The sequence below is a fragment of the Notamacropus eugenii genome, chromosome 1 (genome assembly GCF_028372415.1).
Source record: "Notamacropus eugenii isolate mMacEug1 chromosome 1, mMacEug1.pri_v2, whole genome shotgun sequence".
NCBI classification, from domain to species: domain Eukaryota; kingdom Metazoa; phylum Chordata; class Mammalia; order Diprotodontia; family Macropodidae; genus Notamacropus; species Notamacropus eugenii.
The window spans coordinates 1,662,423-1,684,081 of NC_092872.1; the positions used below are offsets into that span (position 1 = coordinate 1,662,423).

At 42.2% G+C, this 21,659-nt stretch overlaps 1 protein-coding gene across 4 annotated transcripts in view; it reads left to right on the forward strand.

Moving 5' to 3' along the window:
* Nucleotides 1–3,611: 3,611 nt before the first annotated feature.
* The window catches only part of NEK4 (NIMA related kinase 4), a 33,192-nt gene continuing 15,144 nt past the window's right edge, over nucleotides 3,612–21,659 (forward strand). The window contains exons 1-11 of one of the 4 annotated variants that reach the window (XM_072649802.1): nucleotides 3,612–3,887; nucleotides 5,593–5,739; nucleotides 10,429–10,695; nucleotides 13,329–13,526; nucleotides 13,699–13,806; nucleotides 14,633–14,787; nucleotides 15,659–15,673; nucleotides 15,769–15,910; nucleotides 16,159–16,539; nucleotides 17,216–17,269; nucleotides 18,900–19,013. In XM_072649802.1, coding sequence (XP_072505903.1) covers nucleotides 3,795–3,887; nucleotides 5,593–5,739; nucleotides 10,429–10,695; nucleotides 13,329–13,526; nucleotides 13,699–13,806; nucleotides 14,633–14,787; nucleotides 15,659–15,673; nucleotides 15,769–15,910; nucleotides 16,159–16,539; nucleotides 17,216–17,269; nucleotides 18,900–19,013 — 1,674 coding nt within the window. In that variant the 5' untranslated portion in view covers nucleotides 3,612–3,794. The remainder of the gene's footprint in view (nucleotides 3,888–5,592; nucleotides 5,740–10,428; nucleotides 10,696–13,328; nucleotides 13,527–13,698; nucleotides 13,807–14,632; nucleotides 14,788–15,658; nucleotides 15,674–15,768; nucleotides 15,911–16,158; nucleotides 16,540–17,215; nucleotides 17,270–18,899; nucleotides 19,014–21,659) is intronic. The other 3 variants (XM_072649809.1, XM_072649818.1, XM_072649825.1) reach the window with 3 other exon arrangements.

A 21,659-nucleotide genomic window follows, 5' to 3' on the forward strand; every position in this document is an offset into this window, starting at 1 on the left:
GAGTAACGATACTTCAAGGTTGGTTTAAATTGCATTTCTTCTATCACCAATGAGGTTGGGTATTTTTCATGTGATTTTTGCTACCTTCTCCAGCTCAGGATATCACATATAGGATATGCTTTGTAAATATTTGCTGGATGACTGTGTAGCCCAGAGGTTTCTCCTGTCAGCAGTGGCACCTGCTCTACATGGACAGAGAGAAAAAGACAGTAAAGAGCAATAGTGGTACCCACTGATCTTTCAGGAGGAAGGTTGGTACAGGCACTCATGGTGCAATCCCTGCACAAACCACCAGATGGCAAGCTAAGACTTGAACTACTGGCTTGAGCATGTCAGTGTGCTGGGGCAGACACGGCTTGCTTAAATTTAGTCCCAACTCCAAGTATTCCATGGAGTTCCTTGAGAGTGCTGCATCTCCAGGACTAGCACAATGTGCTTAGTACCGTGCCTGGTATATAGTAGACACTTAATAAATGTTTATTGAGGGATAATAAGCACTTGATGAATTTTTTGATAGATAAAATGTTAAGTACCTTAGCCGGATTGTCTTTCTAGGGTATAAAAATTTCCAGTACGATTCATCAGAATAGCTTGGGATGACCAGGCAGGGTGGTACACAACTGTAATCCCTGCTGCTGGGGAATCTGAAGCTGGTGGATCACTCGAGCCTGGGAGTTCTGAGCTGCAGTAATGCCAATGCCAACCAGATGACATCAGTAACTCAGGCACCAATATGGGCCTCCCAGGAGCTAGGGTTCAGGGGACAAAGGAGATAGAGAGAGAGAGAGACAGAGACAGACAGAGAGAGAGAACTAGAACTAGTTTGGCTAGTCTGTGTATGCTGAATGGATTTTTTAAAAAACTTTGTATGTGGAACTTATACGTCTGTGGAATTATAATGATCAAGTTTGGCCCTGAAGAAGAGATGAAAAGATAGTTCTTTCCTGAAGAGGGAGATGAGTTTTTGATACGTTGGTCAGTCATGCTGAGATTTTCCCTTCTCATTTTTATACTTCATTATAAGGGATGGTTGGAGAGCGGGGGAGGTGGGAAGGATACACTGGGAAATGTAGTTAATGTCAAAATAATCAATTTAAATTTATTTTAAGATTTTCAAAAGTGTCTTTGATACCTTTGTCCATCTACTCAGTTTTTTGTTTTTGTTTTTTGCAAGGCAGTAAAAACCGCAAGATCATTCTAAGGAGAGCAACTGTTTCTGTGAGACACAGGGCCACTGACAGAAAACTTTGTTTTTAGCTTAGTTTCTAAAACCAGTAATAGGGGATTACATTTCAGGGAATGCCCCTGTGAGCCTGAATTCAGTGTCCCAATTGTCTCCTACCAGGAAGAGAAATAGGCATTTGAAGTAATAAATTAAAATGACTGAGTAAATCCAAGCACCCCTGGATACATGGATGCTAGTGGTGAGTGCTAGGTCAATGAGTATGCAGTTACCTTTATAGTGCCTATTGCAACTTTCAAAAGTAGTATGGGATGACTTTTCAACAAATATTTGAGCATCACCTTCTGCATGTAAGATATCTTCCAATTGCTAGGGATACAAAGATAGACGTAACACAGATCCTGTTCTCTAAAGGTTCTTGCAAACCCTATAGATAATAGGAGCTGGAGATGGGGGAAGGAAAACCCACAGATAACTAAGACTTAAGAGAGAGGTAAGTAAGGACAGAGGTTCAGGTAAAGTACTATAAGAAATCTGAAGAAGGAAAGATTGTTTTCACTTTTCGTTTATGGAAATGCATAGGATCTGGGTTGGACCCTGAAAATAAAGATTTTGGGTGGACAGTGTGAGCAAAGGCAGGCACGAGAGGGCATAGTGGAGGACTGAGAGTGGTCTACTTTGGCTGGATTGTAAAGTGTAAAATACATGAAGAGAATAAACTAAGATTGGAAAGGTACATTGTGGAGGGTTCATTGAAACTATGTCAAAATGGTAATCAAACAATTAGTTAAACAGATCAGAAAAACCAAAAATAAAAAGACAACTTAATTCAGTGAAGAAATATTGTTGAGACTGTTCTAAAAGGGAAGTCTGCTTCAGTTAAAGACAATTTAGACCAAATGGTGGCCTCGATGGTTCCTGTGGAGGACTCCATAAAAATGTTACTTACAGAGAGAGAAATATCATGGGGTCACAGACAAGTAAGGCCAACTCTTCCAACCCCTTCATTTTACAAATGAGGAGACTGAGGTCCAGTGTGGTTAATAATAAATACAAGAGGCAGTGTTTGGATCCAGGTCCCCCAAGTGCATGGCAAAGTCAAAGGATAAGATCTGTGTTGGACCAGAAATGAAAGATCCAGAGAGCTTAGTCAAAGACCAGAACTCAGAGAAGGCAGGCTCAGACTGACTGCACAGCCTGCCCAGGCAGACCCTTAGGGCCAGAGATGAAAGACGTGGAGATGCTCTGGCCGCCTGTCTCAGTCCTGCAGACAGCAGCAGTGTGTCTCCGGAGAGGGGCCCAGGCTGCTCCAGGAGAAGCCCTGGCTCCTGGACCTGCGCTTGTCCTTTGTCTTCAAAGGGGCTGTGACGTTGGGGAGATGAGGCAGGGATGAGCGGGTCAGCAGCCTCACTGCCTCCTCCATCGCCATGTGGGTGCACTGGCCAGGCGCTCCTCAGGGGCACCCCCAAGGAGAGGTGCCCGGCTCCGGGATGGCACTGGGATGGCACTGGGAGGGCGCAGCAGCCTCACTGCCTCCTCCATCGCCATGTGGGTGCACTGGCCAGGCGCTCCTCAGGGGCACCCCCAAGGAGAGGTGCCCGGCTCTGGGATGGCACTGCGAGGGCGCAGCAGCCTCACCGCCTCCTCCTTCGCCATGTGGGTGCACTGGCCAGGCGCTCCTCAGGGGCACCCCCAAGGAGAGGTGCCCGGCTCCGGGAGGGCACTGGGATGGCACTGGGAGGGCGCAGCGCTCTGAGTGCTGGAGCAGCCCCGGCACTGTCCTGGTCACACCTTTCTGTCACACACGGTCCAAATGGGGCGGGGCGCCCCCCTTGCTCCCACGCGGTCTCTCGGGCAGCCCCCCTTTTCCTGCTCAGGAGGACAGTTCTCACCTGGAGAGGCGCTCTGGGCCTGCTGGACTGGTCCACCTGGCCGGGTTCATCGTCCATGCACCATCAAGCCGGACGCGCAGGGGCCCGTGGGGACACGGAGGCCACGAACAGGGCACGACGCGGTCACACATGTGTGCGTGTGCGTGGATGTGCACACACGTGCTGCACGTCTAAACACAGCGTACACACACGGCCCACTCGCGCACAGCTCAGGGCGCACTTATTAAGCACCTTAGGAGGAGCCAGGCGTGCCCGCGGACTGGCACACTGCGGCCAGGGTAAGGAAAGGCTTCCTGCGGAGGGGGCGGGGATCCGCGGGGCACTGCCCGAGGCGCCCGAGGCGCGGCTGCTCTCTGTCGTTCGGGTCGGAGCCTGAGACCTTGTTATTCGCTCTGCTCCACCAGAGCGCAGCGCGCCCTCTCCCCCTCCCGCCACAAGGGGGCGCTGTGCGGGCACACTCGGGCCAACGAGCCCGGGAGACGCTCTGGCCGGCGGAGGGAAGAACGCCGAGGGTTCTCGACGGCCGGTCCTCCGGGGCATGCGCAGTGGCGCGGCAGGATCGCCATGGCAGCGGCGTCGGCGGGGCTCCCGCCGTGGGGCTCCCGCTAGGCCCAGCCTCGGCGCCCAGCGCAGGAGCGTCTAGGCCTCCCACTGCTCCCGCGGGGAATGAGCGGCGCCCCGGCCCCCAGCCGCCATCGCCGCCGCCGCCTGCGGAGACCATGCCCCTGGCCGCCTACTGCTTCCTGCGGGCCGTGGGCAAGGGCAGCTACGGGGAGGTGACGCTCGTCCGGCACCGGCAGGACGGCAAGCAGGTGACCCGCGAGGGGGGGCGGGGAGGGGGAGGGGGAGGGGAGACGGGGGAGAGGGGAGGGGGAAGAGGAGGGGGCGGGGAGGGGGAGGGGGAGGGGAGGCGGGGGGGAGGGGAAGGGAGGGGGGAGGGGAGGGGGAAGAGGAGGGGAGGGGGAGGGAGGAGAGGAAGCAGGGGGAAGAGCAGGGGGCGGGGAGGGGGAGGGGGAGGGGAGGCGGGGGGAGGGGAGGGGAGGAGGGAGGGGAGGGGGAAGAGGAGGGGGTGGGGAGGGGGGAGGGGAAGGAGGAGGGGAGGGGGGAGAGGAGAGGAGGGAGAGGAGGGAGAGGAGGGGAGGGGAGCAGAGCCCCGCCCAGGCCCTGGCCCTCCTCCTGTGGACAGACCCTTGGGGGTGGTAGTGTTTTCTCCCCCCTCCCCAAATGATCCTGTGTCCATGTTTAACGTACAGTGAAGGAGGGCCTTAATAAATGCCCGCTGGGCCGGGTTGGGCCAGGCAAAGCCTGAGCCCAAGGGACTGGGCAGGGGGTACTGAGGAGCTGAGATGGCAGTGAGCCTCTGGTCCAGGGCAGAGAGAGTGCTAGACCTGGAGTCAGGAAAACGTGAGTTCAAATCCTGCCTCAGACACTTAACAGTTGGGTGACCCTGGTCCAGTCACTTCTCTCAACCTCATTTACCCTATCTGTAATACCATAGATGTAATGTGCTTTACAAACCTTAAAGTACTGTTAGCAATTATTATGTTTATTAGGAATGGTCCTGTGGAATGTGTGCTGGGGAGGAGGAAGGGAACCCCAAAATGAAACTCAGCTGAAGGATCAGAGATGACAGCTGGGGTGAAGGATGTGGAATGTGGGCTTTGACTGGGGACAATCTGGGGGAGAATGGTAATGAAGGAAGGGACAGAAGCCAAGTTGGGAGAATTGGTGGAGATGCTTAAACTAGGGTTTAGGACAGAAGTGGTGAGAGTCACAGTTAGAAGGTTTGGTGGAGACCTTGGTCCTTGTATCTGTTAAGGTGGCAGATCTGATCTTGTATCTGAGGGTGTGGCAGATCTAGGTGCAGAGATAAAGAGCTGTTTGATTATTTCAGTCATGCTTGATTCTCTGTGACCCCATTTGGGGTTTTCTTGGCAAAGATACTGAAGTGAATTGCCATTTCCTTCTCCAGCTCATTTTGCAGATGAGGAAACTGAGGCAAACAAGGTTAAGTGACATGCCCAGGGTGGCATAGCAAGTAAGTGTCTGAGACCAGATTTGAGCCCAGTAAGAGGAGTCTTCCTGATTCCAGGTACATTGCTCTACCCGCTCTGCCACTGGAAAAAGAGTAAGGGGATAAGAACAGGAATAAAGGGTGAAGAGGGTAGGAATTCAGGCTGAAAATAGAGGAGTTAAAAAACTAGGAAGTGGGAGGCAGAGTTGAGGGACAGTTCTTGGAATGGATTTCTCAGATGTGTAGAGGCTCTTCTTCTGTAAGGGAATCAATTTGACCACAGGTGGGATTCCCAAAGTTAGAACAACTGCAGTTGTTAAAGTTGGAGTGAAGGAAGGGGGTAGAGGGAGGAGTGATCATGATGATGACAAAAAAAGAGAACGGTCATTAAAACATTTTTTAAAGTGGACAAGTTCAGAAAGAAGTACACGCAAGCAGAAGGAAATTACAGGGGTCTCTTTGCTGGCACTGATGGTAGGACTCTGTTGCTTTGCCCATACTAGGATCTGGGTTGCAGCCCTGGTTGGCAGTCCCAGAGTGAGGAGGAGCACTATCACATCAGAGCTTGGGGCCACCGTGCAACTGGCACCTTCATCACAGTTCCAGGGCAGGAAAGAGTGTTTGTGGTCACTCACAGACTAGAGCACAGGGTAGGAGAATAGTAAACACACCTCTCCTTAAATCATACCAGCTTGAAAGAAAGGCAAACTTCAAAGTCTCTAGAAGTATCTGTGAAAACAGCTGCACAAAAGCCTGAAACTTAGGAAGAACAGTGTACCTTCCACTCTGGAAGTAGAACCTTACTTTTAACAAAGAGTTAAAAGTCAAGAAATAGGTTAGGAAAATGAGGAAACCACAGAAAAAAAATTCTGACCAAAGAAAATTACTGTGGTGACAAGTTAACATCAAAATACTCGGAAGAAGATGACAAAGTCAAAGCTCCTGCGTTCAAAGCCTCCGAGAAAAATATGAATTGGTCGCAGGCCATGGAAGAGCTCTAAAAGGATTTTGAAAATCAAGTAAGAAAGGTAGAAGAAAAATTGGGAAGAGAAATGAGAATGATGCAAGAAAATCATAAAAAACAATTCAATAACTTGGTAAAGGAGGCACAAAAAAATACTGAAGAAATAACACCTTAAAAAACAGACAATGCCAGATGATATAAGAGGTACAAAAAGCCAATGAGAAGAAGAATGTCTTGCAAAGCAAAATTGGCCAAATGGAAAAAGAGGCACAAAAATTCACTGAAGGAAAAAACTCCTTAAAAAAATCAGCAAATGGAAAAGGAGGTACGAAAGAAAATAATTCCTTAAAAATTAGAATTGAGCAAATGGAAGCTAATGACTTTATGAGAAATCAAGAAACAATAAAACCAAAAATTGAAAAAATGGAAGACAATGTGAAATAATGCATTGGCAAAACAACTGACCTGGAAAATAGATCCAGAAAAGATAATTTTAAACTTTTTGGACTACCTGAAAGCCTTGATCAAAAAATAGGGCCTAGACATCATCTTTCAAGAAATCATCAAGGAAAACTGACCTGATATTCTAGAATCAGAGGGTAAAATGGAAATTGAAAGAATCCATCCATCATCTCCTAAAAGAGATGCCAAAATGAATATTATATTGTTATATTTTATAGCTAAATTCCAGAGCTCCCAGGTCAATGAGAAAATATTGCAGGCAGCCCAAAAAAAGCAGTTCAAATGTCATGGAGCCATGGTCATTATAACACAAGATTTAGCAGCTTCTACATAAAGAATCAGAGGGTTTGGGACATGATATTCTGGAGGGTAAAAAACCTAGTTTACTACCACAAATCACCTACTCAACAAAATTGAGTAAAATTCTTCAGGGGAAAAAAATGGAACTTCAATGAAATAGAGGACTTTCAGGCATTCTTGATAAAAAGACCAGAGCTGAATAGAAAATTTGATTTTCAAATACAAGACTCAAGAGAAGCATAAAAAGAACAGGAAAGGGAAATCATAAGGGGCATAATAAGGTTAAACTGTTTACATTCTTACACGGGAAGATGATTCTTGTAACTCATAAGAACTTTCTCGTTATTAGGGCAGTTTGAAGGAGTATATCTAGACATAGGGCACAGTTGTGAGTTGAATATGAAGGGGTGATAGCAAAAAAAAAATTAAGGGGTGAAAGAAGAATGTGCTGGAAGAAAGAGAAAGGAAGAGATAGAATGGGGTGAACTATTGCACATAAAATAGGCAAGAAAAAACTTTGCAGTGGAGGGGAAGAGAGGGGAGTCGAGAAGCACTGAATGAACCTTACTCTCCTCAGAATTGACTCAAGGAAGGAATAGCATACCTACTCAACTGGATATAGAAATCTATCTTATTCTACAGAAAGAGGGGAGGTGATAGGGAAGGCAGATTGCGGGAGGGGGTAATCAGAAGCAAAACACTTTTGAGGAGGGACAGGGTGAAAGGAGAAAGAATAGAATAAATGGGGCGGGGGAGAAAGAGGATGGAAGGAAAAACAATTAGCAGTAGTAACTGTGAACAAAATTTTGAGGCCTCATTTCTCTAACATAGAAAACTGAGTCAAATTGATAAAAATAAGAGCCATTTCCAAATTGATAAATTATCAAAAGACATGAATGGTTTTCAGATGAAGTTATCAAAGCTATGTATAGCCATATGGAAAAAATGCTCTAACTTACTACTGATTGGAGAAATGCAAATTAAAATAATTCTGACTAATAGGACAGAAAAGAAAAATGACAATTGTTGGAGGGGTTGTGGGTGAAAAAGAGACATTCATATGCTGTTGATGGAAGTTGTGAACTGGCTCATCCATTCTGTAGAGCAACTTGGAACTGTGCCCAAAGGGCTATACAACCACGCATGCCCTTTGACCTAACCAGAAGGAGTGAATGACAGGCTCATGACAATGCGATTGCCACTTGCAGGAAAAACGCCATGCCACCATCATCAGTGTCTATGCTCCCTCCATGACCACCCCGATGAAGTCAAAGAAAAATTTTGTAAAGACCTAGAGACCCTTATTATCAGTGAGCCAAAAGGGGACAAGCTTATAATTCTGGATGACTTTAATGCTAGAGTAGGCTCTGACTACCAGACTTGGCTGGGAGTCCTAGGGAGGAATGGAGTTGGAAACAGCAACAGCAGTGGTCATTTACTGCTGAAGACCTGTGCATCGCTTGACCTTCTCATCACCAACACTGTCTTCTGTTTACCTAAACACAATAAAACTTCATGAATGCACCCTCGCAGCAAACACTGGCATCTAATAGACTATGTGATTGTAAGGAGAAGAGACAGACAAGACGTGAGAGTGACAAAGGCAACGTGTGGTGCAGAGTGCTGGACTGATCATAGACTTATCCTTACCAAGCCAAATATTTGCATTCATCAGATGCGCTGCTCCCCTACCAGAAGAATAAATGTCAACAAATTAGATGCTCTTCTCTGAGCATGAACAGTTTGTTGCTAATTTGGAGGGAAAGTTGAGCCAACACAGAGTTGGCAACAGTGGAGCAGAAAAAGAGTGGGCAGCTTTCACAGATTTGGTGTACAGCACTGCATCTGCTCATCTGGGTCAGAAGACTCACAAACACCAAGACTGGTTTGATGAAAATGATGGGGAAATTCAGAAGCTGCTAAATGAAAAATGAGAACTCCACAGGATTTACCAGCAGGATGGTTCATCCACCTGTAAAAGGGCAGCATTTAATTCCACCACTCCTGGTTCTGTATCCCAAAAGAAGGCAAAAACAAAAAAGGAAAAGGATCTATATGTACAAAAATATTTATAGCAACTCTTTTCTGGTGGCAAAGAATTGGAAATTGAGGGGATGACCATTGGGGAATGGCTGAACAAATTGTGCCATGTGATTATGATGGAATACTATTATGCTATAAGAAATGATGAGCAGGATGCTCTCAGAAAAACCTGACTCACGTGAGCTGATGCACAGTGAAATGTACTGTGTACAAGCAGCAATATTCTAAGATGACCAGCTGTGCATGATAGCTGGTCTCAGCAGTACAGTGATCCAAGACAGCTCTGAGGGACTTATGATGAAAAACGCCATCTATCCCCAGAGAAAGAACTATGTCCAAATACAGATCAAAGCATACTTTTTTTACTTTCTTTATCTTTCTTGAGGTTTGGTTTGGTTTTGGTTTTTTTTTTGGTCTGTTTCCTTTCACAACTTGACTAATAAGGAAACATGTTTTGCATTACTACCTACACATGTATAATCTTTGTTTGCCTTCTGAATGTGTGTGTGTGTGGGGAGGAAGTAGGGAAGAAGGGAATTTGGAACTCAGAGTTTTAGAAATCAATGTTAAAAATTGTTTTTACATGTAACTGGGGAAAAATAAAATACTAAAAAAATTCAAAAAAGAAAAAACCTAATTGCTCTATGAATATATAGTAATATCAGTTTTATCATATAAGATAAATGACTGATTCATATGTAATCATAAGCAATTATTTGTCATTTTAGAAAACTAAAATGGAAAATATCCAGTGTTAGGAAATTCTGAGTTTTCTTCAAGGTTCTCTGATTTCATAGTTTTCCTTCCACTAACACATCGCAACCATCTCCACAACTTAGTACATAGTTTCATGAGTTCCTATGAACAAAATATAATCAGTCTTGCTTTGGTGACTAACCCTTCCTTGAGCTCAAACCACCAGAGTGGCCATTCCTTTATTGAATGGCCATTCCCCTATAAACTTAAATTGGTTTTCATATGAAAAACAGGAAGATGGTCACAAGGCTCAAACGTAAAGCTTTTCAACAGGATTTGCCAGAGCTTGTCTTCAATGGCATTGCTTTCTAAGAACCCAGGGTCACGACCTCCATACTATTGTTAGACATCTGAAGAAGACTTGGGTAGAAGTTCACTTTTCATAAAGGAGAATAATGTAGTATATGTTGTAATGGAACTGGTGATAGGTCAAGTTGGAACCTTTTTTTAGCAGTTTCTTTTTGAAGCTCCCCTGCTTTTTCACTGCCATTATTACACAATACATATACATTTTCCCCAACTGAGATGTGTTGTGTCAGGGGTGGGAAAGCTGCGGCCTTGAAAAAGGGCTGCACTTGAGGATGTAGAGGGCTACATGTGGCCTTGAAGTCGCAGGTTCTTCACCTCTGTGCTATGTGAATTAGTCTCCTTGTTACACAGTTTACTTTTACAATGAAATTGTCTTAGAAGCTAGGTTTTATAGGAATCTTTTAGTACCTTACAAACACTTATGAAGATCAGAAATTGTACAGCTTTGTGTGTTCATGCATGTGTGTACCTGTATACATATGTGTAAAATGTGTTTTCTTTGCAGTATGTCATCAAAAAACTAAACCTCCGAAATGCCTCCAGCCGAGAGCGGAAAGCTGCTGAGCAAGAGGCCCAGCTGTTGTCTCAGCTAAAGCACCCCAACATTGTTACCTATCGCGAGTCTTGGGAAGGAGGAGATGGCCTGCTCTACATAGTTATGGGCTTCTGTGAAGGAGGGGATCTCTATCGAAAACTCAAAGAACGGAAGGGCAAACTTCTACCTGAGAACCAGGTGGTGGAGTGGTTTGTTCAGATCGCTATGGCCCTACAGGTATTAATGTAGTGGCCTCTCATCTTCTGGGTCCTTCTTTATGACCTTAGAATTTCAAATTACTTTTTGTGAAAGCTTTCAGCTGAATTGCAGTTTTGTCAAATATGCATGGAAGCTTAGTTAAAGTTTCATATTGTAAACAAGGATATTTATAATCATAGCATAAAAACACTTGGCTTATGCCACAGTTAAAGTACAGCTTTTTAAAATTCTTTGCCAAAAAAAATTACACTTCCCGAGCCACAAATTAGTAAACCCTCAGGGCGCTTGTCGTTAAAGGAAACACAAGGGAACTGCCTGATTCTTGCTTTGGAAGCTATCCTCCTAAATAGAGCAACATGTATGCAATGCGCCTATCTAGTAACATCAGCTAGTAGGAACACTACCAAAAACCAGAAACTTAGTAAAAAAATTCAGTGAAAGGAGCATCTTTTGAGTGCCTGCCTCATGCAGGTGCACAGCCTTGTATGCTAAAGAAGGTAAGTTGTCAGACTGGATATCATGCCCATGATCTGAACTTCTTACTCTTTATGAAAGCCCTCCCTCAGCAGCTCCTGATTCTTAATTTAGACACACTTCTACTACGCTTGGTTATCTGATTTCCCTCTGTCCAACAGAATAGAGGCAGAAACTTAGAAAGGTGGTGGAGGAAAGCTGTTAGTGACAGGCACACTGAACATTAGCTAGAAATAGCAGCTGACAGCTAGAAAAGAGATAAAAACTATAAAAAAAAGAGATGAAATAAAACTAGCTAGCATTTATAGGGCACCTGCAGCGTGCTGGGCACTAGGCTAAAAGCTTTAGAAATACTTTCTCAGTTGATCCTCACAACCCTAGGAAATGGGTGCTATTATTATCCCCATTTTACAGTTGAGGAAACTGAGGAAGGTAGAAGTGAAGTGACTTGCTGAAGGTCACAGAGCTAGTCCCAGAGTCTGAATTTGTACTCAGGTCTTCCTGATTCCAGCCCCAGTATTGTATGTACTGCACCCCACCACTGCCACCTCTACTTAAAAACTACAGCAGTCTCAGGCCATTTTATTTTGTGTGGCCTCTGAATAGTAATTCATGATGCAGTAATCATTATTCCTAATGATGGTATCAGGCATGAAGAAATGATTGTTAATGTTTAAGGTGGTCCATTTAAGGAAATAAGGAAATATCTATTATATTGGAAATATGTAAACCATGTTTTAGAAATATTTCCATCCTTTAAAATAAAGGGTACTGTAGTATATAAAAGAACTTTTTATTTTTCCCAGTAATGCCAGATATATTAGATATCACTTTTACCATAGAAAACTGTTTTTGCATTTCTATCCTAGTGATATTTCTATCTGAACAAATTTGTAGTCACTTTTCAGGTCACAGAAGATAATATGAGAGAGAGATTTCAGACACAGTTCTTTATTCGTCTTAGGAATAAAGTTTGCTTTGGTAGAAATGACTGGGTGTCTATGACCACATAATGCATAGATTCATTATCAGTTATCCACTTCCCCTGTCTTAAGGTAGTAGGGTTTGGGGTACTAAGTAACACATATGAAAGTATAGGTCTGGACTTCCTCCTACAGATGAGTATAGCAGTTTAAGAATAGAAAAATAAGCTTACATTTAATGGATGCAAATTTGAAAGTGAGCTAACTGCAGAAGCACGATTCTGGATCTGAGCAAATTTTTTTTTGAATGGCCCATCTAGATTTTCAAGGACACTGTAAATAGAAATGAGCCTGTGGTCCTGCTTGGAGATTGACCTTGGGGATTCCCACAACTCTCTTCTATAGTCAACCTTTCCATGGCCAGACTAAAAAGAAAATAGCTCTTTCAGTAACCCTGTGAGGTCCTCTAAATATTATTGCCTCTATTTTACAAATGAGTAAACTGAGGTTCAGAAGTTAAGTGACTTGCCTGTTGTCACACAGAAAGTGTCAGAGAGAAGATTGGAATACAGGCCTTCCTGACTCCAACTTCATCTTTCTACTTCACTCTACCGCCTTGAGTCTAATGCAAGTAACTGTGAGCCAAGGATTAAAATATTTGAGTTCCAGGTAGTTCTGGTTGTGGCTCTGACACTCTGTGCCCCAGCTTCCTGATCTGTAAAATGGAAAGAACAGAGGTAGCATAGTGGCTTGGGAAAAGTTCCAGGCATAAATCTCAGTATTTCTGCTGCTTATTACCTGTGTGGCCTTGGGAAAGTTATTTTCTTCTCTTGTCCCCTTTGTAAAATAAAAGTGAACTAGATGATTCCTAGGGTTCTTTTTATCTCTAAATCTGTGATGCTGTCTTGAAATATAAATCTACCCCAATACAAATTATATTTCTTGCCTTTGGAGAGAAGAAATAGAATGGCTTTAACTGAGTTTATGTAATACCAACATGGTAACTTTTTAAAAACCATTGTCCTTTTTTACCTGAAAAGAAAAGTCATGTCATACATCTCTATGCCTAGAAATTGTGGAATCTTTGGGGAAAGCCTGTATGGGATTTGATTTTCTTACCTTAAGCCTTTTACATAATAATGATTACAAAGAAAAACTTTGTTGTGTCTTTATGGCCAAGGAACTCCAAAAGAATAATCTAAAAGAAATTTGGTTTTTATGTGCTACTAATGAAATTTTCTTTCTCTCTTGCAGTATTTACATGAAAAGCACATCCTTCACCGAGATCTGAAAACTCAGAATGTCTTCTTAACAAGAACAAACATCATCAAAGTAGGCGATCTGGGGATTGCTCGAGTGCTAGAAAATCAATATGACATGGCCAGTACTCTCATCGGAACGCCATACTACATGAGTCCTGAATTATTCTCAAACAAACCCTACAACTATAAGGTGGGGAAGGGCTACCATCATCAACTTACCCTGCTTCTAATTGTCCGTACTTTTAGAGCCAGATTGAACGAAAGGGCAGAATTGTCTTCAGATTTGTATAGGGAAAATCTTTTACTATAAAATGAGGAAGGATTTGGTGAAACCACGCTGACCCTTTTTTTTCTCTTTCCAGTCTGACGTCTGGGCTTTGGGATGCTGTGTTTATGAAATGGCTACGCTGAAACACGCTTTCAATGCAAGAGACATGAACTCTTTAGTTTATCGAATTATTGAAGGAAAGGTAAAACAGCTCTAGAGCTGATTGTGTTTCGTGTTGGGGACAAGGTCTGTTTAGCCCAACTTTGCAAATGACCCATTTACTTTGAGTGAGTAGAGAAAGCTTGCACCTCGTATGGGAAGAAGTGAGTTCAGAGGAGGGAAAGGGGACTGATAGCGCTTTCAGCATCAGTCGGCAAGGTCGCTTAATGGCTTTAGAAAACATGTATGTACATTTTATATTCATAAATGCATATTTATTTATGCTTACATATATGTGCACATATGTGTAGGGTGGGTTTTTGAAAACAGATACCCTGTAATAGGTTTGATGGAACTTTGGCGGGGTGTCTGGTCCGTAAAAGAGTTTGATATTAAGTAGATATTAAATGAAGGCCATTGAAAATAATCCACCTTTTGAGTTTGATCCTATTTTTGTTGTACGATAACATCATCGGCAACAACTTATATCTATTCCTAAGTTGAGAATTGCAGAAAACGTTACTATGTATCATGTGGATGTCATTGTAGCAAGCCCCTCGGTAACAACATTTCGTGAGGGCAAGGTTCCCTGCCCAGGGACCAGGGGGCACTGTGTCTCACCACCCTTCATCCCTTCTCCTCTCCACGTGACTGGCTCATCTCTTCCCATTGTCTTATTAAACTCTTCATAGACTAGATGTAAAAATTATGACATTGCAAATATTCAAATTTGTCCTTCTGTCCAAAGCGGCTTAGCCATTGCCACCTTGTCCAGATGTGCTGTGAGTGCGTGCTGGATGCTGTTGGGGATTATTTACCTTCTTCTCTCCAACACTGAGTCATATTTGTCCTCTTGTTTCTCCCTATAGTTGCCACCAATGCCAAAGGACTATAGCCCACAACTGGCAGAACTGATAAGAACCATGCTGTGCAAGAAGCCTGAGGAAAGACCCTCTGTGAGAAGCATACTCAGGCAGCCCTACATAAGACGCCACATTTCTTTGTTTCTGGAGGTCACAAAGGCGTAAGACATTTCCCATACAAGAATCTGGGCTAAAAAGTTAATAGTTGCAGTGAAGTAAGGCATCTATATTTTGGATATTTCTCTAGGTCGGCGTCTAAAGCCAAATCTTTGTAGCAAATGACTCAGGTACTAAATTCTCGTCTTTTACCTTTTGACTCATCTCTGTTTATTAAAATTGAAAACGCAAAGGGCCAAGACAAAGACTAAATTGTTTGACTGCGTAGCATTTGTTCAGATCTAAAAAGTTATTTTCAGACCTCTGAAAGACCCCATGAGGGATCCCTCAGAAAAGTAAGCTCCCATTTTGTCTCATAACTGTTTTTCTCCCCAAACAGCTGTTCCCAGATCTCACAGTGTAACCTATATTAAATTTTGAAGGGATGGGCATGCCTCCTGTCTTTGTGACATTGGATGGCTCACTACTCTGAACCTCAGGTTTTTTATCTCAAAATAAGGGAATTGGACTAGACAACTTCTGGGGTCCTTTCTAGCACTAATATATGCACCTGAGACTTGGAGAGATTAATTGACTTACCCATGGTTCGACAGAGAGAGAGAGAGAGATGAAATTGGAACCCATTCCTTGTAACTGCAAATCCAGAACACTCTCTGCCATGTCACACTAGGTCTTAGTCCACTTGCAGGGGTTTATAAAGACTGCAGACAGATTTTGAGAAGCTGAACCCCCCAGGATGGGCATGGTGGTGTGGCTTGTGTGCTCCTTTAATACAGTCTAACACACTTACATTTTTAATGTTCCCTTTCCCTCGTATACTCTACATTCCAGCCAAACTATCTGTATTTTGTATTTTCAGATCTGTGCACCCCCAATAGAGTATACGTTTTTCTTTTTTTGTCTTTATTTCCCCAGCACACCTAGCACAAGGTATGGCACCTAGTAGGCATTAATAAAAGTTTGAGTTTTGCCACATTGATTAAAGCAACTTTTTAAGGTATTTCCTGTATTTCCTCTTTATGAAGGAGAACTTCTAAAAACCATATTAAAAATGGTAACCCTAAAATCAGACCTGCTGCTGAAGTTATTTCAGTAAAAACTGAATCAGACACTGAAAGGATCCTCTCTCAGCAATATTGCTCAAAGCCTTCCAAGATACCTACAGAGGTACGTTCCCATTAAAAGACTGCATATTCTAACAGCTGTTAGAATAATAGGTTGTCAAATCATTGTATCAGTTTATGTGAAATATTTGTACTTTTCTAAAAAATGTTCTCTAAAAAAATAAATTTATTCTAAAACAACATTCAAAAGCTGTCACGGTAATGAAGTTTATTTAGAACTCTTTAAATAATGTGGATTGTTAAAACACTGAAGATATTAGTACCATAGTAATTCTTATAGCATGTTTGCAGGTTGAAGGAGAATATTTATCCCAGGACAGCCCCGTGGATGCTTGCCGCTCAGACGTAGCACATCCTAAACGCCATCGCAACAAGGACGATAGGCACGGCCCTGGAGATTCTTTAGCCACCATCAGCAAGGTGGATATTAACATCTTACCCGCCATTGAGGGGAGCAGCTCAGAGGCTGACAACTTACTGCAAGATGACACACCGAAACAGGAGCCAGAAGCTAAATTTAATGTGGCCCCAGGGAAGGAAGAGGGACAGCCACGTAGTACAAAGCCTGAGAATCTGGCTCCCTCTCAGACCTCAGGTGAGATCACTGATGAGGACAATGAGACAATGAAACTTTTGCAGCCCTTACACCAGGACCTCAAGCCAGCGGACCAGGTGAGCCTTTTGGCCAGCGTCAGCTCTCAGTTTCAGAATACGGTATGGTGTACTAGTTGCATCCAATGCAAGTTGTCTTACGTAGGTCTGTTCCAGATATCATTTTGTATAAAAGCTAGAACAAGGGGTTTGGACTGAAGAGATTCTTAGCTATCTCTGTCCTATTCTGTACCAGTGATGGTAGTGAAGAGGGAGAAACTCTTAACGATTGCTTAGATTTCCCTTCTCCCTCTCTCCCTCTTGCTGTCTTCCTTGCCTCCTTTCCATCTCCCTCCCTCCTGCACAGGTCTTCACTATCTAGTTCTGACTTTCTAACATTACTTTCTCCTTGGCCCTCAGTGCATTTTCACCACCCTTTGGGCAAGTTTTGATCAGCTTCTAGAGAAGGTATATAGTCAAAAATAGATTGATTATGTTGTTTAATTAAGAAAAAGAAGTTATCAGAAGATCAAGGCTTGGAAAGGTAAAGTGAAATAGTGAGGAAAAGATTTTTAAAAGTTATCAAAGGATTTTGAAGAAGTGAAATATAGGACTAAAATTATAATTTTTATTCCATATTTGACTGTCAGATTACATTCACATAAGTTTTGAGAGCTACTTTCGTTATCAATTTTAAGCTGCTTTTATTTCTCTGGGTTTTGTTTGTTCATGAAAATGCAAGATCTTCTTGTTTCAGGATAGTTTGGACTCCACCGAAAAACTCTTAGCACCATTTGTTCCTGTTGTCCTGGTAAGTCTATAAACCTTCTAGTGAACATATCTTACTTGTTCCTACTGATAAATAATGTTTTTTTCCCTCGTTAGAATTTGATGAGCTGATTTGATCTTATTTAATTCCTGGTGAAGTAGTTTATAAGTTTTGAAAAAATCACTGTAGCTTTTCATCTTTTATGACTATTCTCTGTCTGATATTGAATACAGTGACAAAAGAGACATAGAAAGATGTTTTTTCTGTGCTTTTATAGTTTGTTGGTTGCTAGTAGATGTAAAATTGTTTGTTAAATGCTAACTTTGCTTCATAGCTCAACCTTATCTTGTGTTAATGTTGAATTATTTACTTTTCAAAAAATATTTTTATCAAAATATCAATGCCTCATAGTCTTAGTTATTAGAAAGCACAGATATTGTAATAGTAAATTTGGCACAAGGCTATTTTATTTTAATTTATTATCTTTCAATGAAATATTTTTTCATTTGTAATTTTAAAGATAGATTTTGTTTTTATATTACCTTCATTTCTGAATACATCTTTCCTCACCTCTTACCCAGTGAGCCTTTCCTTGTAACACAAAAGAAAAAGAAAAAAATTAATTCAGCAAAATGTAGCAATTTCTCACCCAAGTCTGAAAGTAAATACAGTTCCACATTCGTAGCTCCCCAAAGAAGAGAGGGAAGTGCATTTTCTTATCCATTTTTTTCTGGACAAGATGTGCACTGATTCTTTATATAACTATCTAAAGTGAATCCTCTGCATGTGGAGATTTTTATACCTGAAAGCTGTTCCACAGAAGTACTGAAAGAAGGCTTTTTTATGTATTAATTAAATTAAATTCTTGAAAGTAGGTTATATATTTGCATCCAAATCACTGGTTTTTATCAGGAGCTAAATTGTAGTTTAAAAGAAACAAGTGGTGTTTTGCTGAACCACCTATTTACAATTATTTTTTCCATTAAAAAGTTATAGAAAATTCTTAGCCCGAAGAGTTTAGTTAAGTTCAATAAATGTTTATTTAATAGATGGGACTGCACTAAGTGCTGAGGATAATAAGACAGAAATAAAGTTTTCCTTTCCCTTCAAAACCAGGGATTTGATTAGGCAACAGAAAGTGCACCCACAGTGAGAGAAATGGAGGGAGGGAGGGAGGGAGGGGGAGAGAGAGAGAGAGAGAGAGAGAGAGAGAGAGAGAGAGAGAGAGAGAGAGAGAGAGAGAGAGAGAGCGCAACCAAGCACTAACAGCTGAGGAGATCAGAGACCCCTGAACTAAGCCTTGAAGAGACATCTGCATTCCCTGGTGTTGAAGTGAAGACAGTGCATTCTCAGGATGCTCCTGTGCATATGCAAAAGATGTGGGAGATGGATGGAAAGTGGCATTCAGGGAACAAGTAGTCCAGAATAATCTGTTCTTTCAGTTGGGCAAAGAGAAACAAAGAATTCTGAATTGGGATAGAGTAAACTGATATTGCTTTGATTATAGTCCAGAATAGACATTTATTTTCAGAATTTCTACACGTGCCAAGGGAAATTTGTTCCTTCTGAGCCCAGGAGTACTTTTTTGGATGTGAACTGAGAAATCTTGGCCATTTAGAAGACCAAAATCCCATTTCATTCCATGGATATGAGAAATTGTTTTCATTTTTAGGATAGAATCAACCCATACTTACAGCCCCATCGTTCTGTGTCTGAGCCCTTCCATTCCCAGCAACGAAGGCAGAAAAGAAGGGAACGAGTTGAACGAAATAGAGATAATGGACAGGTAGGCAGAAACGTCTTTGGGATAATATATTTGTCATGTATATTTAACAGGGAAATTTTCAAAACCACACAAAAGTTGTATACTCCACTGCTTCCTTGTGGTGTGGAGGAAACTGAATTTTTCAGCAGAGAAGAAGTTTTGATAGGTTCTCCAAGCTGAAAATATTTCACATCTAGGCCTGGTAATGGACTGGATTTTGTCCATCTGAGGACCGGCCTGGTCTCTAGAGGCTCATTACCATGATGAACTCAGAAGGATACAGTTTTTGTTCATGGCAACTCTTTAAAATATATTAACACACACATACACATGCATACACATACATGTGTATTTTAAATTTATTTTGTTAAATATTTCCCAGTTATATTAAAATGTTTTTTACATACACTTTCAAAAAATTTTCATTTCCAAATTTTCTCCCTCCTTCCTACACCATTGAGAAGGTAAGCAGCATGATACTGATTATACACGTGAAGTCACGCAAAATATTTTCATATTAGCTGTGTGGCAAAAGAAAACACACAAAACCAAGAAAAATTTAAGAAGTGAAAAAAATATGCTTCAATCTACACTCGGAGTTCATCAGTTCTTGCTCTGCAGGTAGACAGCATTTTTTATCATAGTCCTTTGGAATTGTCTTGGATCATTGATTAGAGTAGCTAAGTCTTTCACACTATTGCTGCTGCTTTGTACAGTGTTCTTCTGGTTCTGCTCATTTCACCTAAAAGTCTTCCCAGGTTTTTCTGAAACCATCCTGCTGGTCATTTCTTACAGCTCAACAGTATTCCACCACAGTGATATAACACATTTGGCTATTCGCCAATTGTTGGGCATCCCCTTAATTTCCAATTTTTGCCACCACAAAAATGCTATATTTTTGTACAGATAGATCCTTTTTTCTTTTTTTGATCTCTTTGGGATGTAAACCTTAGTAGTGGTGTTTCTGAATCAAAGGGTATGCATCAAGTTTTATAGCCCTTTGGGCATAGTTCTAAATTGTTCTCTACAATGGTCAGACCAATTCACAACTTCACTAACAATGCATGTGTCCTTATTTTTCCACAACCGCACAACCCCTCCAACCACCCCACCTTTTCTTTCTCCTTCAGTTGAATAGTTGTGAAGTGGTACCTCGGAGTTGCTTTAATTTGCATTTCTATAATCAGTAGTGACTTAGAGCACTTTCTTCATTGGTATTGGTTATTATTGGTAGCTTTGATTTCTTCTTCTGAAAACTGCCTGTTCATAACCTTTGACTATTTATCAATTGGGGAATGACTCTTATTTTTACAAATTTGGCTTGGTTCCCTATATATTTGAGAAATGAGGCCTTTATCAAAGAAAGTTGCTGTAAAAAAAATTTTCTGTTTCCTGCTTTCCTAATTTTGGCGACATTGGTTTTGTTTGTGTGAAACCTTTTTAATTTCATTTAATCAAAATTCATTTTACTTACCATGAGGCTCTCCATGTCTTGTACAGTCATGAGCTCTTCCTTTATCCATAGATCTGACAGGTACATTTTCCCATATTCCCCAACTTTATTTATGATACCACATTTTATGTTTAAATCACCTACTCATTTTGACCTTAGCTTAGTATACAGTTTGAGTTGTTGTTTTCTGCCAAAGTTTTCTACATTCTTCCCAGCAATTTTTGTCAGATGCTGAGTTCTTACCCCAAAAACTTGGATCTTTGAGTTTATCAGATACTAGATTACTCAGGTCATTTACTCCTGTGTATTGTGTACCTAATCTATTCCACTGATTCACCACTGTATTTCTTAGCCAGTACCAGATTGTTTTCATGATTATCATTTTGTAATATAGTTTGAAATGTGGTATTGCTAGGGGTTATGGCAGTTCTTTGAAGACTATCTACTAGGATAAAAAGGAATTGTGATCTGAATCACAGGAGGCAGCATCTCCACTGATAAAATCACAAATTCTCGAAGTAAGAAAGTTGTCTCATCTATGATAAGCTTTGGGTAAGTTGTTTTAGATTCAGTTAAATTCACAGTTGCCCATAAAGACTATCAACAGAAGAGCAGGAATTATTTGGAAAAGATGACATGCTAAAATTAGTTTTAAAATATGAACCAGTTACACATAGTAGGGGAAGCGTTTCCTTTTGAGAGAAGATGGAGGGGGCACAGCCAAGATGGCAGACTAGAAAGACACATTTACGCAGGGTCTCCCCACAGCCCATAAAATACCTGTAGAGAGGGACTCTCAACAAATTCTGGAGCAACAGAAGTGAAGAACAACAGAGTGGAGGAGATTTCCAGCCCATGGTGACCTGAAAGGCCCACTGAAACGTTGGTTGGGCTTGCAACAGACACGGAGCCGAGTGCAGAACCCAGCCCAGCCCTGGCTGAGCAACGAGACTCCAGGAGGAGGACACCTGGGGGGCGGAATCTCCAGTCCCAGCAGTGGATCCTCAGATCCCTCAACCCACAGGTGCCAAAGGTCAGTGACAGGGTTTTATCAGCTGGCCAGGAAGGGAGAAGGGCCTTCCCATAACTCCAGCAGCAGACAGTGGCCACAGAGGCAGCACAGCAGCCCATACAGAAGCTCCATTGTTGGAGCGTAAAAACCCCTGGGGGCACTGAAGAGCTGAGTCTTACCTCAGGCCTGGGTGGAGGCTCAG